General features: G+C 40.1%; 1 protein-coding gene across 4 annotated transcripts in view; it reads right to left on the bottom strand.

Annotated features, from left to right (window-relative positions):
• SOBP (sine oculis binding protein homolog) overlaps window positions 1–14,851 on the bottom strand; it is a 149,349-nt gene that overhangs the window by 98,271 nt on the left and 36,227 nt on the right. For all 4 annotated transcript variants that reach the window (XM_081186565.1, XM_081186566.1, XM_081186564.1 and 1 more), the window contains exon 4: window positions 12,592–12,743. In XM_081186565.1, coding sequence (XP_081042691.1) covers window positions 12,592–12,743 — 152 coding nt within the window. The remainder of the gene's footprint in view (window positions 1–12,591; window positions 12,744–14,851) is intronic.

The following is a 14,851-nucleotide window of genomic DNA, read 5'->3' as shown; positions in this document are numbered from 1 at the left end:
AAATTAATTTTTCAGATTCCAAATTGCTCTTTAACATGGAACACCACCACAAGAGAATAATCATGGAAGCCATCGAGATAGAGAAACACCCTCACAACATGAACAAGCGTGACGATACATCCCGCCTGCCAGACATCTGGAAAATAGCCCTCCCCACAAAAACCGACACCAGAACCAGAGGCACACAGAACGCCATCTCCAATCAACCACACCAGACCCAAACCCAGACCCTCTCCACAGATAAATTACAGACACCATCCAGTAGCCAAACCATAGTGGCACCTCCGGATGCTGCACCCCCCTGCAATCCCTACACAGATCTGGCTGGCACAGGGCACAAAACCACAGCTCGCCCCTATACACGAAGCCAAGCCAGAGCACAACTAAATGCAGTACAGCCATCTTCTCAGAAAAAACCCTTCACTATCTCAAGAGGTCAAGACACGAAAGCTTTAGCAACTAATCCACACCTAATGACCCTCCTAAGTGGTACTCAGAATATCACTCAAGAAATCACTCAAGATATCCCTCAAGTAATTAATGAACAAAAGAAGAAAAGACACACTAACCTGGGAACTTCCTCTCTGCCCAGAACGTTGGAGGCTATACACCACACCCCCTCAACAGTATTTATAGGAACTCAAACACTGAGATCCTGCTCTGTTCCAGTAACAAGAAGCCGAAAGCACCAGCCTGAAGATGACGAGTGAGACCTCGTCGAAACGTCGCCTAGACACCCCAACTCTTACACGGGAAGACACCCGAAGACACCAAAACCTGCATATATATATATATATATATATATATATATATATATATATATAGTGTGTGTGTGTGTGTGTGTGTGTGTGTGTGTGTGTGTGTGTTAAATATTTTCCTGGTTTACGAAACAAACAACATGTCTTGTCTCTTTTTTCGGGTTGCACAGTCTTTCTGACAAATCAGTTACATTTGTTGTGAGACCTTAGTGTTGAGTACAGTATATGGTTGGGGGAAAAGAAGGGTGAAGAGGAGGGGTGCAGTGATGAGGCTTATATTTTTTTGTATAGTATGTGTGTGGGGTTTTGTGTCAGCATCAACTGGGTAGTTTCTCTTTCTATTCATTTATTACATTTCCTTGGTAGTGAGAGGTATTGGGCGTAGGGTGTGGTTTGTTGTCTGTGGTTGGCTGCAGTGGGGTTTGTTTGCATTTGTGAGAGGTGGGGAGGGCTTGTTGGGTCAGGTAAGCCAGACTGATTTGTATGCTGTTGGTGGATTCCTGTTGTTGTCTTGTTGGGCTGTGTATAGCCTTACTGGGGTGAAGGCATCCTCTTCTATTTGTCCCTGTGTCAGTTTCAGTTTATTGGTTAGCTTTTCTAGCAAAACCGTTTCCCATACAATTTGATACCATTGCTTCATGTTTACTCCTGACAGGTCTCTCCAGTGTCTGGCTATAAGGCTTCTGGCTGCTCAGAGTAGGTGGGTTATAAGCTCTGTATAATGCGAGTGGTCATTATGATCTTGAAAGATGTTCAATAGGGCCAATTCTGGGGTGAGTTCTAATACCTGTTTAGTTATTTTGCTTATCTCTTGTAGGACTGCTGTCCAGAAGGTTTGGATTTTAGGGCACTCCCAACCACATTGTGTCTGTGGTATGTGTCTGTGGAGTTGCAGCCTCTCCAACACCTTGGTGAGGTTCCTGGGCGTATCAGCGCCAGTTTCTGTGGTGTTAAGTACCACCTGTAGGTGAGTTTCAGAGTGAGTTCCCTTCTTTTGGCAGATATGTATTTAAAGGGAGGTTCAGACCACATTTTGGTCCATTGGATGGGGTTAATTTCATAGCCTATGTCGTGCTCCCATTGTTCTTTGATTGCGTCAAGGGGGGTTGTGGGATTTTGGAGCAGTATTTTGTATTTTGTGGATACCATCCCTTTACCGTGTCCCTCTGCTGTCAGGAGAAGGTTTTTGAAGGTGGTCAAGACCCTAGTGGTTGCTGATTTTACTGCTGGATTGTTTAAGAAGTCATGTAGTTGATGGTGTGTTAGCCAAGGTAGTTTGTCTTGAATTTCTTGTGTTGGTATGGGTTTGTTGTTTTGGTAGAAGTCTCTTAAACAGTGTAGGCCTTTGGCTTGCCAGGTTTTTATCTGGAGGTTTTGTGCTGGGTGTTGGAATAGTGGGTTATAGGCCAGGGGGGTTAGTGGTGATGGGGATAGTTTGCCTACTTTTTCCTTCCATGCTTTAAGCATGGACTATGTGAACCTGTTCAAGTGTTGTGGCTTGTCTGAGTTGAGACCTCAGATGTGATTATGAACTGGGGACTTCCCAGATCACTGTGAAAACAGTGGCATACTGACACAGGGTAAGTGTGGATATGGGATCCTATTAACCTATTAACAACAAACCTTTTTAATACTGTAATATCTGAACACTATTATATCAGTCACTGTATTATTTGAATCTAAGAAAGATATTGACACGATAGAATGTGTGCAGATGACCCAAGATGATAAAGGGTCTGGAAACCAAGCTTTATGAAGAATGGTTAAGGGAATTGGGTCTGTTTAGCCTGGTAAAGAGAAGACTGCAAAAAGAGATGATAGCCATCTTCAAATATCTAAAGGGCTGTCATTTGGAGGATGTTTTCTCCTGCTCTGGGGAGGGGGGAGGGAGGTTAGGATCCAAATCAATGGATTCAAGTTACAAGAGAGAAGATTCCAAATAAACAGCAGGAATAACTTTCTGATGATAAGAGCTGTTCAACAGTGAAGCAGACTCCAATGAGAGGTGGTGAACTCTCCTTCCTGGAAGGTTTTTAAGCAGAAGTTAGATGTATTGTCTAGTTGAGAGTTCTGAATTGCAGGGGGTTGGACTAGATGGGTCCCTTCCAACTCTGATTCTATTAAGACACCATGAGCGTTTCACCAATATATACTCACTAAAGGCTTCTGCTTCATGTTCCAAATAAAACACATGATTAATTAATATGGACTTGAAAATATTAAACCACAATAAGCCAAAACCCAAGCCAACACACTACACACCAGCACTAGCCCTTTAGAAAGACAGATCTTGAACTGTTCCTTGAAAATAAGCAAACTGAAATTGACTGAGCAGGGCAACAAAGGATGTTAAAGGTGCAGGCCCTTCATTGTGAACGCTTTTATTGGCTCTCCAAAGATGCAACACTAAGGCTCCAATCAATCAGACTTAGGCCTTGGTTTGCACTTAATATGGAGTACATCCTATTGAACTCAGCGAAACTTACTTCTGAGTAAACATGCATAGGATCAGGCTGTAGCACCACCAGTCTGACATCTCAACTCCCACAAACAGGCAGGGGGCAGAAAGGGCCTTTGTGAATTTAATAGCTGGAATTGTACCTAGAAATGAAGTGGAAGCCAACAAAAATGTCAGAACATAAGTAATTATATATTTTTCTACAGTGTGTGTGTGTGTGTATGTGTTTCAAATAACTGAGCAGCTACAATTGCTGCAATCCAGCATTTCCAAAGTAAAAAGTATGTAGGGGCTCCCCAGTTCTCCATGAGTAGGAAAATCTTGGCATGTACCAAGGGAAATTCTGGAGTGAATACAAAACATTTCCTTCCAGAGGAGAAAATGAGATCACATATATTCCTAAATGTCCTTCTAAGATTGTCAGCACACAGTGAGGCTCACCAACCATTTTCTAACCGAACATTATGCCCTGAGAAAAAAAGTATGTTTTGATGCTATAACAAAGCATCCCAAAGAAATACAATATTTCTTTTCAGTCACTTTGAGAACTAACTGATGTACAGCTGTCTTCTGCATGCTTGATTTTTCTACAGAATGAGATAGAATGTTATCTTCTCAGCGAGAGCTGACCCAGCAGTTTCACATGCAGTTACAATATGACCACATATAAAATATAGCAAGGAACATTTTTAGACATGTGATCGCTTCATCTCTATGCTTGAATATAAACAAAATTGTCCATGGGTTGGGTTGTTATTTAAACTGATTTAGGGTCCCTTCAGGTCCAAGATACACATGGTGGTGGTAGTAAACATATCTGCCCCAATCATTACTGTTATTTACTGAGTTGAATAGGATCCAAAATGCAGCAGTCTGATTGGTCCACAGGAGCCACTCAATCCAGCTCCAGGTGGAAGTGAATCCGCAACCTGATTGGCTTGCAGGAGAATCCCGGAATTAGCCAATCACGTGGGGCCCATTGTGTAAGTAATGTATATAAAGCAGACATTCTGGGGGAACTTCCATTCCTCCTCACCACTATGAGCTGAATAAAGAGCATGAAATCCACTCTCGACTTCAATTTCTAAAACAAGGGACAGGGTGTGATCCCATTAGGAAGGACTGCTGTTGCCTCCCAGTCATCCTTCCCACTGTAGCCCTTCCTCCCACAAGCTTTTGTCACAGGCAGCCTCATTTCTGGAATTGAAACTTGCTGGGAGAAAAAAGACTTCAGGGGAAGGGCTGCATAGGAAATAATAGTGGGCAGGAGATTGGTTTAGTGTCTCCTACCCAGGTGCCCCATTTCTGCTTTATATCACACCCAGCTTTAAATCTGTATTTCAAAATCAGCCTGTCACTGGACCTTAGTGGATTCTTCTGGTCAATTTGTTTCTAACACATGCCCCATTACTTGAAGGAGATGGTCAGATTTTAAGTCATAATTAGTCACATCCATCTCTATAGAGTGAATGATGCCAGAATACAACATGACTGATGTAACACAACTTAATGGTTATAATTAAAAGGGAACATGCCTCTTAATTGCATTGGATACCTGCTAATCATCTGGACAATGGGAATTTGATTCAAATTTAGGGTATTAAATGGCAGCAGATGGACAATAAACTCTCCACTAAGCATGCATACACTGATGAGCACTCCATTCTGCCAGTTAACTCCATTAAGGATATGTTGGTGGCATCAGTCAGTCCCCAAAATGCTGCATTTGGTGCTGAAATAATTGCTAGTGAGGAAATTTTGATAAGTTAGTTAAAAAATAGTTGATGTGCTTTCATTGTTGCTGCCACATTAGCATAGACAGTAAAACAGCACATTTGCTCTACAAGTGTGGCTCCAGAGTCTTCTGTGTAACGGCAGTTTTGTAATTCAGTTTTCAAGAAACTGAGGTCACTTCCAGATGAACTCTTTAAATGAGCATCCATCCAGATTTCTTTTCACAAATTTTGTGGGGAGGTATGTCATGTGCCTGATCTATACCTTACACAACCTATATTCATAAATATATTCAAAAACATATTACACAGGGGGGGTATCGCAGGTCTCTATTTTTCTAGACATGCAAGCAAACTGATGCTGTAAAACATGCCCCCTGAAACTTCCCACCATGTGTAGGAAGTGAGAAGGATAAAGACTATATTCTTGTCATGAAGGCAGACACCAGAATCCCCTTGAGTGTCTGTGTGCAAATTGACACAGCTGCTAGTGTTCACAGATGTTCTGAGGTTGAACACACAACATACATATGCCACTGGCTGATTGACTACTGATTTAAACAAGGCTACTGACGAAAAAGGAATCCCAGTTTTAAATTAAGCCTGATGTGAATTGTGTGGATAAATCCAAACATATTATCCTGCCATGGGCCCTTAAGCTTTGCAAACAACAATTATATATGTTTACAATCCTGATATTTCAGGCACTTGCATTATCTAAGAACATGCCCCAAATTTAAAATTTATCAGCTCCACTTTTAAACAAAATGGCATTTGTGGTCAAAAGTTATTTCACCACCACAAGAAATTGCTGCTGGTAAATTTCTGGTTTGCCCTATTTGCTTTGAAGCTTGCAGTCTAGTATAGTTTAAGAGACATCATCTCAGCCAGAAACAGAGTGGAACAATGCTCAGCTGTAGATGCCTTTGCTTTTGTCATTCTAATGTACCTACCTGAAAGGTCATATACTAAGCAATGAAAAATACCAGCCTAGAAGCTTCTAAGAGATAATCAACTGGAAAAATATGAGGCTTTATTTAAGAGACAGGAGTTAAATAGCAAGGAAATCATTTGTTAGAGAAGACACACACAGATTCAGTGGGACACAGCCAGCCAGAAGGAGCTTGAGGAAAAGAAATGCTGTAGTTGAATCCTGGGTTCAAGTTGCCTTGGATATTTTGAAGGTTATTTCATGGACATGATCTAAAGTGACTTTAGACTTTGTAACCAAGTTAAAGGAGCCTTATTTAAGATCTAGGGAGTAAATTTGGGGAAAATAGATATATCTAAATAGCTTTTATTTGAATCTTTGCTCAGAATATTTAAAACAGAAATCTTTTCTCAGTTATATTTTTTTACATTTAGCTTCTCCAGGCTATTTCCTGAAACCACAACACAAAAAGGGCCAAACAGTGATTTGGAATTAAATGTGAACCAGCTTAGTAGATAAACTGCCTTCTTTAGAGCCTTCTGCTTTTCTGTAAGTACTGTAGAAATACATGGGACTTCACTGGCCCAGTAAGTAGAGAGAGAGGTTTGTGCCACTGGTGGATCATGGGGACTCAAATTTCAGTGATGCCCTGTGCAATCGCCAAAGTTCATTGTCCCTCCGCCTTTCTCACTCCATTATAAATCATAGTTGTGTTATATTTGAAAAGCTTATTTTAAAGAATAAATCCACAAGGAAAACAAACCTAATAACCCTTGGGGTTTTTTTTACAGTTAGGTGAATGAGCAACATCTACAGTTTTTCAAACTTCCCTGAAGGAAAATGTTCAGGTTTCTAGTTTTCTTTCTTTTTCTTTTTTAAGAAATGTGATCAACATTTTGTCACTATTCATTGGCTTAGCATGGATTCATGCATCTTATACCTCCCTCGGCTTTACATTTAAACCAGCAATTTCAAAATTATTCAGGTGAATAATATCCTATATTTACTCCCAGCCTGAGATATACTGCATTTTTCCGTGTATAACACACCCCCCATGTATAAAACGACCCCCATTTTTAACACTTATTTATATAAAAAAACCCTCGTCTTATACACAGAAAAATACAGTATATATCTCCTTATTAATCATATGGCAATGAACTCCAATTACAAAAGGATTCCTCAAAACAGATTGCTATGCATCATTATATCATTATCTAGTTCAGAACTTGCTTGTTATGCAACTGAAAGCAAAGCCGATTATACCATGCAGTATAATTTGATGCATCATCATATATTCATTTTCAAGATGCCATTTTGTTTGCACATACTAAATTTGTTTGTACAAGGGTAAACACAGGCATAGTAAACTCTATGGATCCCACTTAACAAAAATATTCCAGACTGCGATTTACATAAATGTTACTTTCACACAATCAGCTTTGTTTCCAATTTTTAAGACTTTTCAGTTCAAGTTTTCTCCATGTTTATGAAGGCTACAAATTTTGAAAATTAAACTGAATCCCCACACAATCCCAAAATAAGAATGGAAATTGTTAATAAAAGCATCCAAGTGAAACTGTGAGACTTGACTAGTGTGACATGCAATGGAAATGTCACTTGCCATTTTAAAGATGTAAAAAAAAAAATTCAGATTCTACTATGCTCTGGTTGCCTGAAACTGGTCATTCTACAAGATTTTGTGAGCTCTGAGCAATGCTCTTTTAAGACACCTTTTACACACATGGAAGTTCACATTGATTTTCTTCAAGAGTGAGTGTAATACAAATATAAAACCTATACTGGCCAGAATGCTCATTCAAACAGAGCCAAAATGGCAATTTAACCTTTCCTCAGCTGGCCTTTTATTCAGGTAGTAGTGCCTAACACTCTGTGCTCCCTTATCCTGGCCGGCTTTTCCCTTGGGCAAGAATGAAGAGTGTTGGATGCTTCTTCCTGAACATACACAGAACACCTTCAGGCAGCAGAAGTCAATTGTGAATACTCCTCCTGCCACAAACAACTCTGGGAAAGACTAGCTGAGAGCCACTAGATACTACTACCTGCAGCGATTTGTTCTGCGTGAGGAAGTGGAAGAGCAGCAGTGCTGAACCAGTTCATTAATTTCAATGGATTTCAATGGATCTACTCTGAGTAGGACTAGCAACTCAATACAGCCCTAGTTTTTCAAAGGCCTTTAACCTCAGGTCAAATAAAATGAGAAACCATAGTTAATGGAATACTTGCTGGTTTGAGCCCAAAGGCTCATTTATATTTTGGCTTATTTAAGATAGGATAATTGAGCATGGATAGTGTAAATAAACCAAATACTTATATTCTTATGTAAGCCACTTTTGTGATTACCTGGTATCTGTCATTTGTGTACTGTATAAAGATTAAAGGTAAAGGTAAAGATACCCCTGCCCATACGGGCCAGTCGTGTCCGACTCTAGGGTTGTGCGCCCATCTCACTTAAGAGGCTGGGGGCCAGCGCTGTCCGGAGACACTTCCGGGTCACATGGTCAGCGTGACGAAGCTGCTCTGGTGAGCCGGCACCAGCGCAGCACACGGAAACGCCGTTTACCTTCCTGCTACAAAGCGGTACCTATTTATCTACTTGCACTTTAGGGGTGCTTTCGAACTGCTAGGTGGGCAGGAGCTGGGACCGAACGATGGGAGCTCACCCCGCCGCGGGGATTCGAACCGCCGACCATGCGATCGGCAAGCCCTAGGCGCTGAGGATTTACCCACAGCGCCACCCGCGTCCCCCTGTATAAAGATTAGAACTGCTTAAATGTGATAAATGTGAAGTCCCATTGATTTCTATGAGAGAGGGCATACACCGGCTCTCCCATGGAAATGAATAGGGCTTCAAAACCCCTTACAATGGTACCTCTGGTTACATACGCTTCAGGTTACATACGCTACAGGTTACAGACTCCGCTAACCAAGAAATAGTACCTCGGGTTAAGAACTTTGCTTCAGAATGAGAACAGAAACCATGCTCCAGCAGCACGGCGACAGCAGGAGGCCTCATTAGCTAAAGTGGTGCTTCAGGTTAAGAACAGCTTCAGGTTATGAACGGACCTCCGGAATGAATTAAGTACTTAACCCGAGGTACCACTATACTTGGATTGGGCTGTGTTCTATTCTTTGTTTCTTGCATGCGCATGTGGCTCTATTAGTTTGCAGCACGTGTGCTTGTGATATTGGATGACATGCTTTAGAACAATTTCCAGGTGGCTGCCATAAATAATCTGACTCAAATTAATATTCGTAAGAAAGTGTTTTTTATGTATGGCACATACCCTGCAGCGAGTTTTTAAAATGTAAATGTAGATTACATCCTAATGGGTCACATAACACCTGGTAATAATAGATAAATCATTTCTGCTTTTTTATTTTTGAAGCGCTAATGAGTATCCCTTCTTTACTATTTTTCCCCCCAGACTAGGCTAAGTGCTTATTGCTGCAGTTCTTAGTCAGGGTAGGAAAGGGAAGTCTGCCTAGTACAATCCATTAGGAAATCCAAGCCATAAATGAAATGACCACAAAGACCTATCAGTTAGCAGAAATGCAGCAGCTGTACATATTTATTGTAACATAACACTATATTGTTGCAGAGATGTGCTGTTTAAAACATGCATAAGGCAGGTGAAACGTGACCATATTACTTCTCTGTTTGAAAATGAGAAGGTGTAGAGTGGCATAACCTCAAATACATAAATAAACATTAGACTAATGGGGAAGACAGGTACACAACAAGTCTGGCAATAACAGTTCAAAGGTCACTGGTAAATGTGAAACTTTTGCAGCCTTGCAAATTTGATCTTATACTATATTCTTTTTCAATTTGCTGCTTTAGCACATGCTATAAAAACTATAAGGGGCCAGTAAAGCTTTATCACACCTTCCTGAAATGAGGAGCAGAAGGGAAAATGTCTCAGCATTATAGTCTACTCTTGATCACATGTATAGATTGAAAATACCAACAAAATGCAACTAATGGAGAAATGGCATTCTTATTTGATTAAAAACCTGAAGAGGTATTACAGTGGTGCCTCGTAAGACGAAATTAATCCGTTCCGCAAGTCTCTTTGTCTTGTGGTTTTTTTCGTCTTGCGAAGCACGGCTATTAGCGGCCTAGCGGCTTTAAGAAAAAGGAAACAAACTCGCAAGAACTTGCAAGACGTTTCGTCTTGCGAAGCAAGCCCATAGGGAAATTCATCTTGCGGAACGACTCAAAAAACGGAAAACTCTTTCGTCTTGCGCATTTTTCGTCTTGCGAGGCATTTGTCTTGCGAGGTACCACTGTAGTTAAAATCCTGAGACCAATAAGTGCTAAATTGCCCTGAAGTAGTTTGGCTTCAATAGGACCAGTGCTCCCCACCAGGGGGTACTCAAGGGCACGCAGTACCGGCACCTCTCTTTTATAGAAGCATGCATTTATAGGTATTAGAAGCTATCTGTTTACACAGACTAAGAGGCTATTTATGCAACACAGTTGTCCAATTAGAGGGTGTGTTACTATGATGACTATTACTGGGGAACTCCTGTGAAAATATGGTGCTGGTAGACAAATACCAGCATTTGTGGAAATAGATAATCTCTGAATCTAAAGCAAGGATGGGAAACCTGTGGTTTCCCAGATGTTTACTGACTTCCACCAGCCACAGCCAGAATGACCAATGTTCAGGAATTATGGGAGTTGTAGTCTAACAACTGGAGAGCCACAGGTTCCTATCCCTCATTGAAGGAGGTAACACACAACAGCAGAAGGTGGGGGTCCAGGTGGAGCTGTCCAATGGGGTACCATGCCAAGGGCCCACTAAAGTCTGAACCCCAGTCCTGACTGCGTTTCATCATCTGGCATAAAGCACTCTTACTCCCTTAAAACTGATCATATCAAGCATCTGATAGGCACTGTGGGATAATCCCAGTCCCTGATGACTAAGTGGCACCTAGCTTTAAAATGTTCTGTGCCAATATGTTAACTTCATGAAAATGCCCCCCCCCAAATCAAAAGGACCCCTGGAAATACTAAACCCTTCAAAAGAAACTGAAAACAAACCAAATGACAACAGCCATTTCAAAGCAGTCCTCTTCTGATATTCCCTATATAAATTTGCTTATTTCTATACCTTCACTCCAGAAGATTCAAACACAAAAACAAAACTCAGTATTTTATATTTATAAACTTATAATGAGAAAAAAAGAGAGTAAGTGGAAAAAAATGTTACCACAGGCAATTTAACCTCCTTTGTATTTGGATTACATTAGCTTGCCAAAGATACAGTGTGGAGGAATCCACAAAGGTGGATCTTTTGGGTCCAGGAGCATGTTCACAAACTGATGTTCATGTGGTACTGTGGCTTGATACCTGTATGCAGCGATGAACAGACATTTCCAGTTTCCTGGAAGGTTTATCTGCTTACTTACTTAAGGCTTTGCTATCTAATACTCTCCTCCCCCTTCTTCTCTTCTCTTCTCTTTGTTCTTTTCACATCCTTTTCTGGTCCAGCTCAGCTGCAAACCTGTAGCCGGGTATGTTCCAACTTTTGTGAATTTTTGGTGATAGCCAAAGATAGTCATACTTAGAGAAGAACCAGTGAAATTAATGGACTTAAGCTACTTTAATATATTTTGGTTTTACTCTGAGTATGACTTGTCTTAGTTGGATATCACATTTGCTTTTCCCACATCCACCAACAGCCTGTATACTCTCTGTAAAGTTCTGAGCAACCTTGCCCTAGAAATATGGTAAGTATTCAGATATATACAAAAATCCTTATCACGTTTTCTATAAAAATCACATTTTCTATAAAAATCACGTTTTCTATAAAAATTCTGCATAGTGAAATCTTGTTACAACCCTAATTGTTAAAAAATAAAATTAGTGGTGCCTCAAATATCCATTATGTGCTCTGCCAAAAAAGAGCACAGCATCATTAACTAAAACTGAAAATGTCATCTGAAGGAGCTGCACATATATATTATTTCAGATGCATCTTCTTAGCTTCTAGCTGTGTGTAAACTAAAACAATTTTCAACCAAATTTCTTCACAAATCATGTTAATCTTATTATCTAATTTCTTTTGAAATTATCACTTACACTATTTATGTTGTTTTAGGTACTGCCAACACTAAAATAAAAAACAGAAATGTCTGCAATGCTTAACACAAATTAATTAGAAAGAGAGAATGAGAGAGCAACAGAGGATCCACTGGAGTCAATGGAAAGAATTCAAGTCACCTACAAAGGACTTTGGATCAAGCTTTTAATCACAGTTCTAATCCTGCTGTCAGCTGTAGCAAGTGATAAACGCTTCGCTAATGTTATCTAGGTAGGTAGCAAAATGCTAAATGAGATTTGTATTCCTGCTGCTTTCCTGCATAGGTTTTAAGATTCCTTTCAGCAATAATCCTTACAAAATCGTAACTGCAATTAGAATACTTTTGGCTCTTATTTTTATGGCACAGTATCCTTGCCTGTCTTTACAGACACCTGACTTGACAGAATGCAAGTACAACCAGCTGATGAAAACTGATTAATTAGGGTATATATTAACAAAAGTCTTGATAGTTCAGCAGAAGAGGTGCATGGGTAAGGGGGGGGAAATGGGAAGACACTAGGATTTCTAAAATTAAAATGTCACCTGAGATATTGCGTAGAAACAGTTTCTCTGTATATTGCACTCCTTATACTCTTACCTTGTTCCTCTTGAAGTATGCTCTTCGACAAGCTGCAAAGCACTTCTCGCTGCAGAAACATTTCACTTCACTTCCCATACTCAGAGAATAACGCTTGATTCCCACTTTCTGGCACCAGGCACACATTATTTGTACATTTGACACATCGTCTTCTGCAACGAAAAGACAAGAAGAGTAAAATGAGCATCCTGTCAAACATCCATACGCTACACCTCAAACATCTATTTCAGTCATCTTTCTTGTATCTACTTCTCTGTAAGCAATCAAATATTTGCACGGTTCTGTTTGCCTGCCTGTTTGCTAAAGCAGCTGGTGACAGGCTGCCTCATTCTTCAACTGTCTAGAAACAATTATCAATTTTATAGATTATCCAATGCACTGCCATTTTCAGGGTTTTCAGCATTTTAAAGAAAACGCTGAACTTTAATTCATTAAACTCAGAAACTGACACCAAAGAATATTATAACATTCCCATTATTTATAACTCTAGAGAGCTGAATCAACATTATCTGCTCATGAAACTCAGGAGCTCTATTCATCTGACTAATCTGAGTAGGTTAACACATGGAAGAACAAGACAACACGAGTTGGCAATGTTTTGTCCCCAATGGCCACAGGCATGCCAGTAGGTGCAAATAGAACTGGGTATGGACATGAGCCTAGGCATTGGGCATTGGGCAGATAAGGCCTCTCTCTCTCTCTCTCTCTCTCTCTCTCTCTCTCTCTCTCTCTCTCTCACACACACACACACACACACACACACACACACACAAAATTGGTTTTCCCCTTCCCACAGCTATGCTCATCACAACTGCATTATCTACCGTACATCCAACCAAACAGCTACTTAATAGGCTTGGGAACCCACAAATTACATGCGAAGTGGAAATTACATGCGAAGTGGTGGAAGGAAGTGACTTAGAGCAGGCAGTATGAAATACATACAAGGCCACAGGCTATCCACATGTACTCTAAAACATGGCATTTGATCCTGTTTGGTCCTGTGTATGTAGAAATAAATAGAAATTTCTCAAGCATGACCAATACTTGTGTGAGCCTGTTCTTATGATTGCTTATTTGTAATTAAGTCCTATTGTGTTCAATTAGATTGATCATCAAATATCTGCATAGTATTGTTGCCTTAATATAATTGCTATATACTGGTGGCATATGCTGAATTCACATTAAAATTTATGTATGTATATATGCATTATTTAATTGAATTATACTTCACCGTGCTCTGCTTCCTACAAATTTAAGGATCATGCAGCATGGTTCTCATGGAGTTCCAATCTGCATGGACTGCATTTTCATGTGCATGCATTCTTTATGATCACACTTCTCTGTTCCCTTCTCCTAAGCATCCTAGCTTCAGAATCATTCAAATCTTTCCAGACAGCCAGTTTTCTGTCACAGTTTCCTGCAAAGTTTCTGACCTAGTGAATTCGAAAGGATGATAAAACACATAATCTCTGTGCATAAAACACAAACTCTCATGGCTTTAAAGATGAAGAGCCTGATTAAATCTAAAAGCTCATTGTCAACATCGTGCAACTTTTATTGACAAATATAAATCACAACACAAATTGGGAGTGGGGAAAATGTTATTAAACTGGCAATATTTATTCTGTTGACATTAATCAAATGTGGCACATAGTTTTGAGTTATAGTAGCTGGGGAAAGGAGCCAAATGCCTTTAGTACAAATTAGTTAGCCAATAATTCTGCAGAATTATGACAGTGCTGCTACACAACAAATCCTTTGCAGTGGGAATGGGATGGTTTTATGACAGATTCTCTGAACCTTGAATTGTTCATAGTGCATGGACTACAAACTGGTATAGTAATTAGTCTTTGGGGCATCTTTATAGCAATCAAACAGAGTACCAGCGTTGTGATCACTGTGGCAAACTGAGTTTGAAAACACAAGCTTGGGTTCCTAATGCTGCTTTCTTTGATACTGACCTGCTGAACTTCTTTTCTGAAAGTGGTTCAACATCCACCACAGTATACAGTAAAATCAAGACTGCAATCCTGTATTCACTTACCTGAGAGTAAATTCCATTTTACTCAGTGGGACTTACTTCTGAGCAAATACACACACACACACACACACACACACACACACACACACACATACTGTGAAGTTACTTTGCATATATGACATAAACACTGAACTTGTCATTCAAGGGCACATCCAGAGAGCCCTAATTTTAGGGATCCATTGTGCTATTTCAACAAATATAGATCTTATAGTTCAG

Source organism: Podarcis bocagei, assembly GCF_964188305.1.
Source record: "Podarcis bocagei genome assembly, chromosome: 3".
In the NCBI taxonomy this organism is placed as follows: Eukaryota; Metazoa; Chordata; class Lepidosauria; order Squamata; family Lacertidae; genus Podarcis; species Podarcis bocagei.
This window is presented reverse-complemented; position numbering and strand designations above follow the sequence as displayed.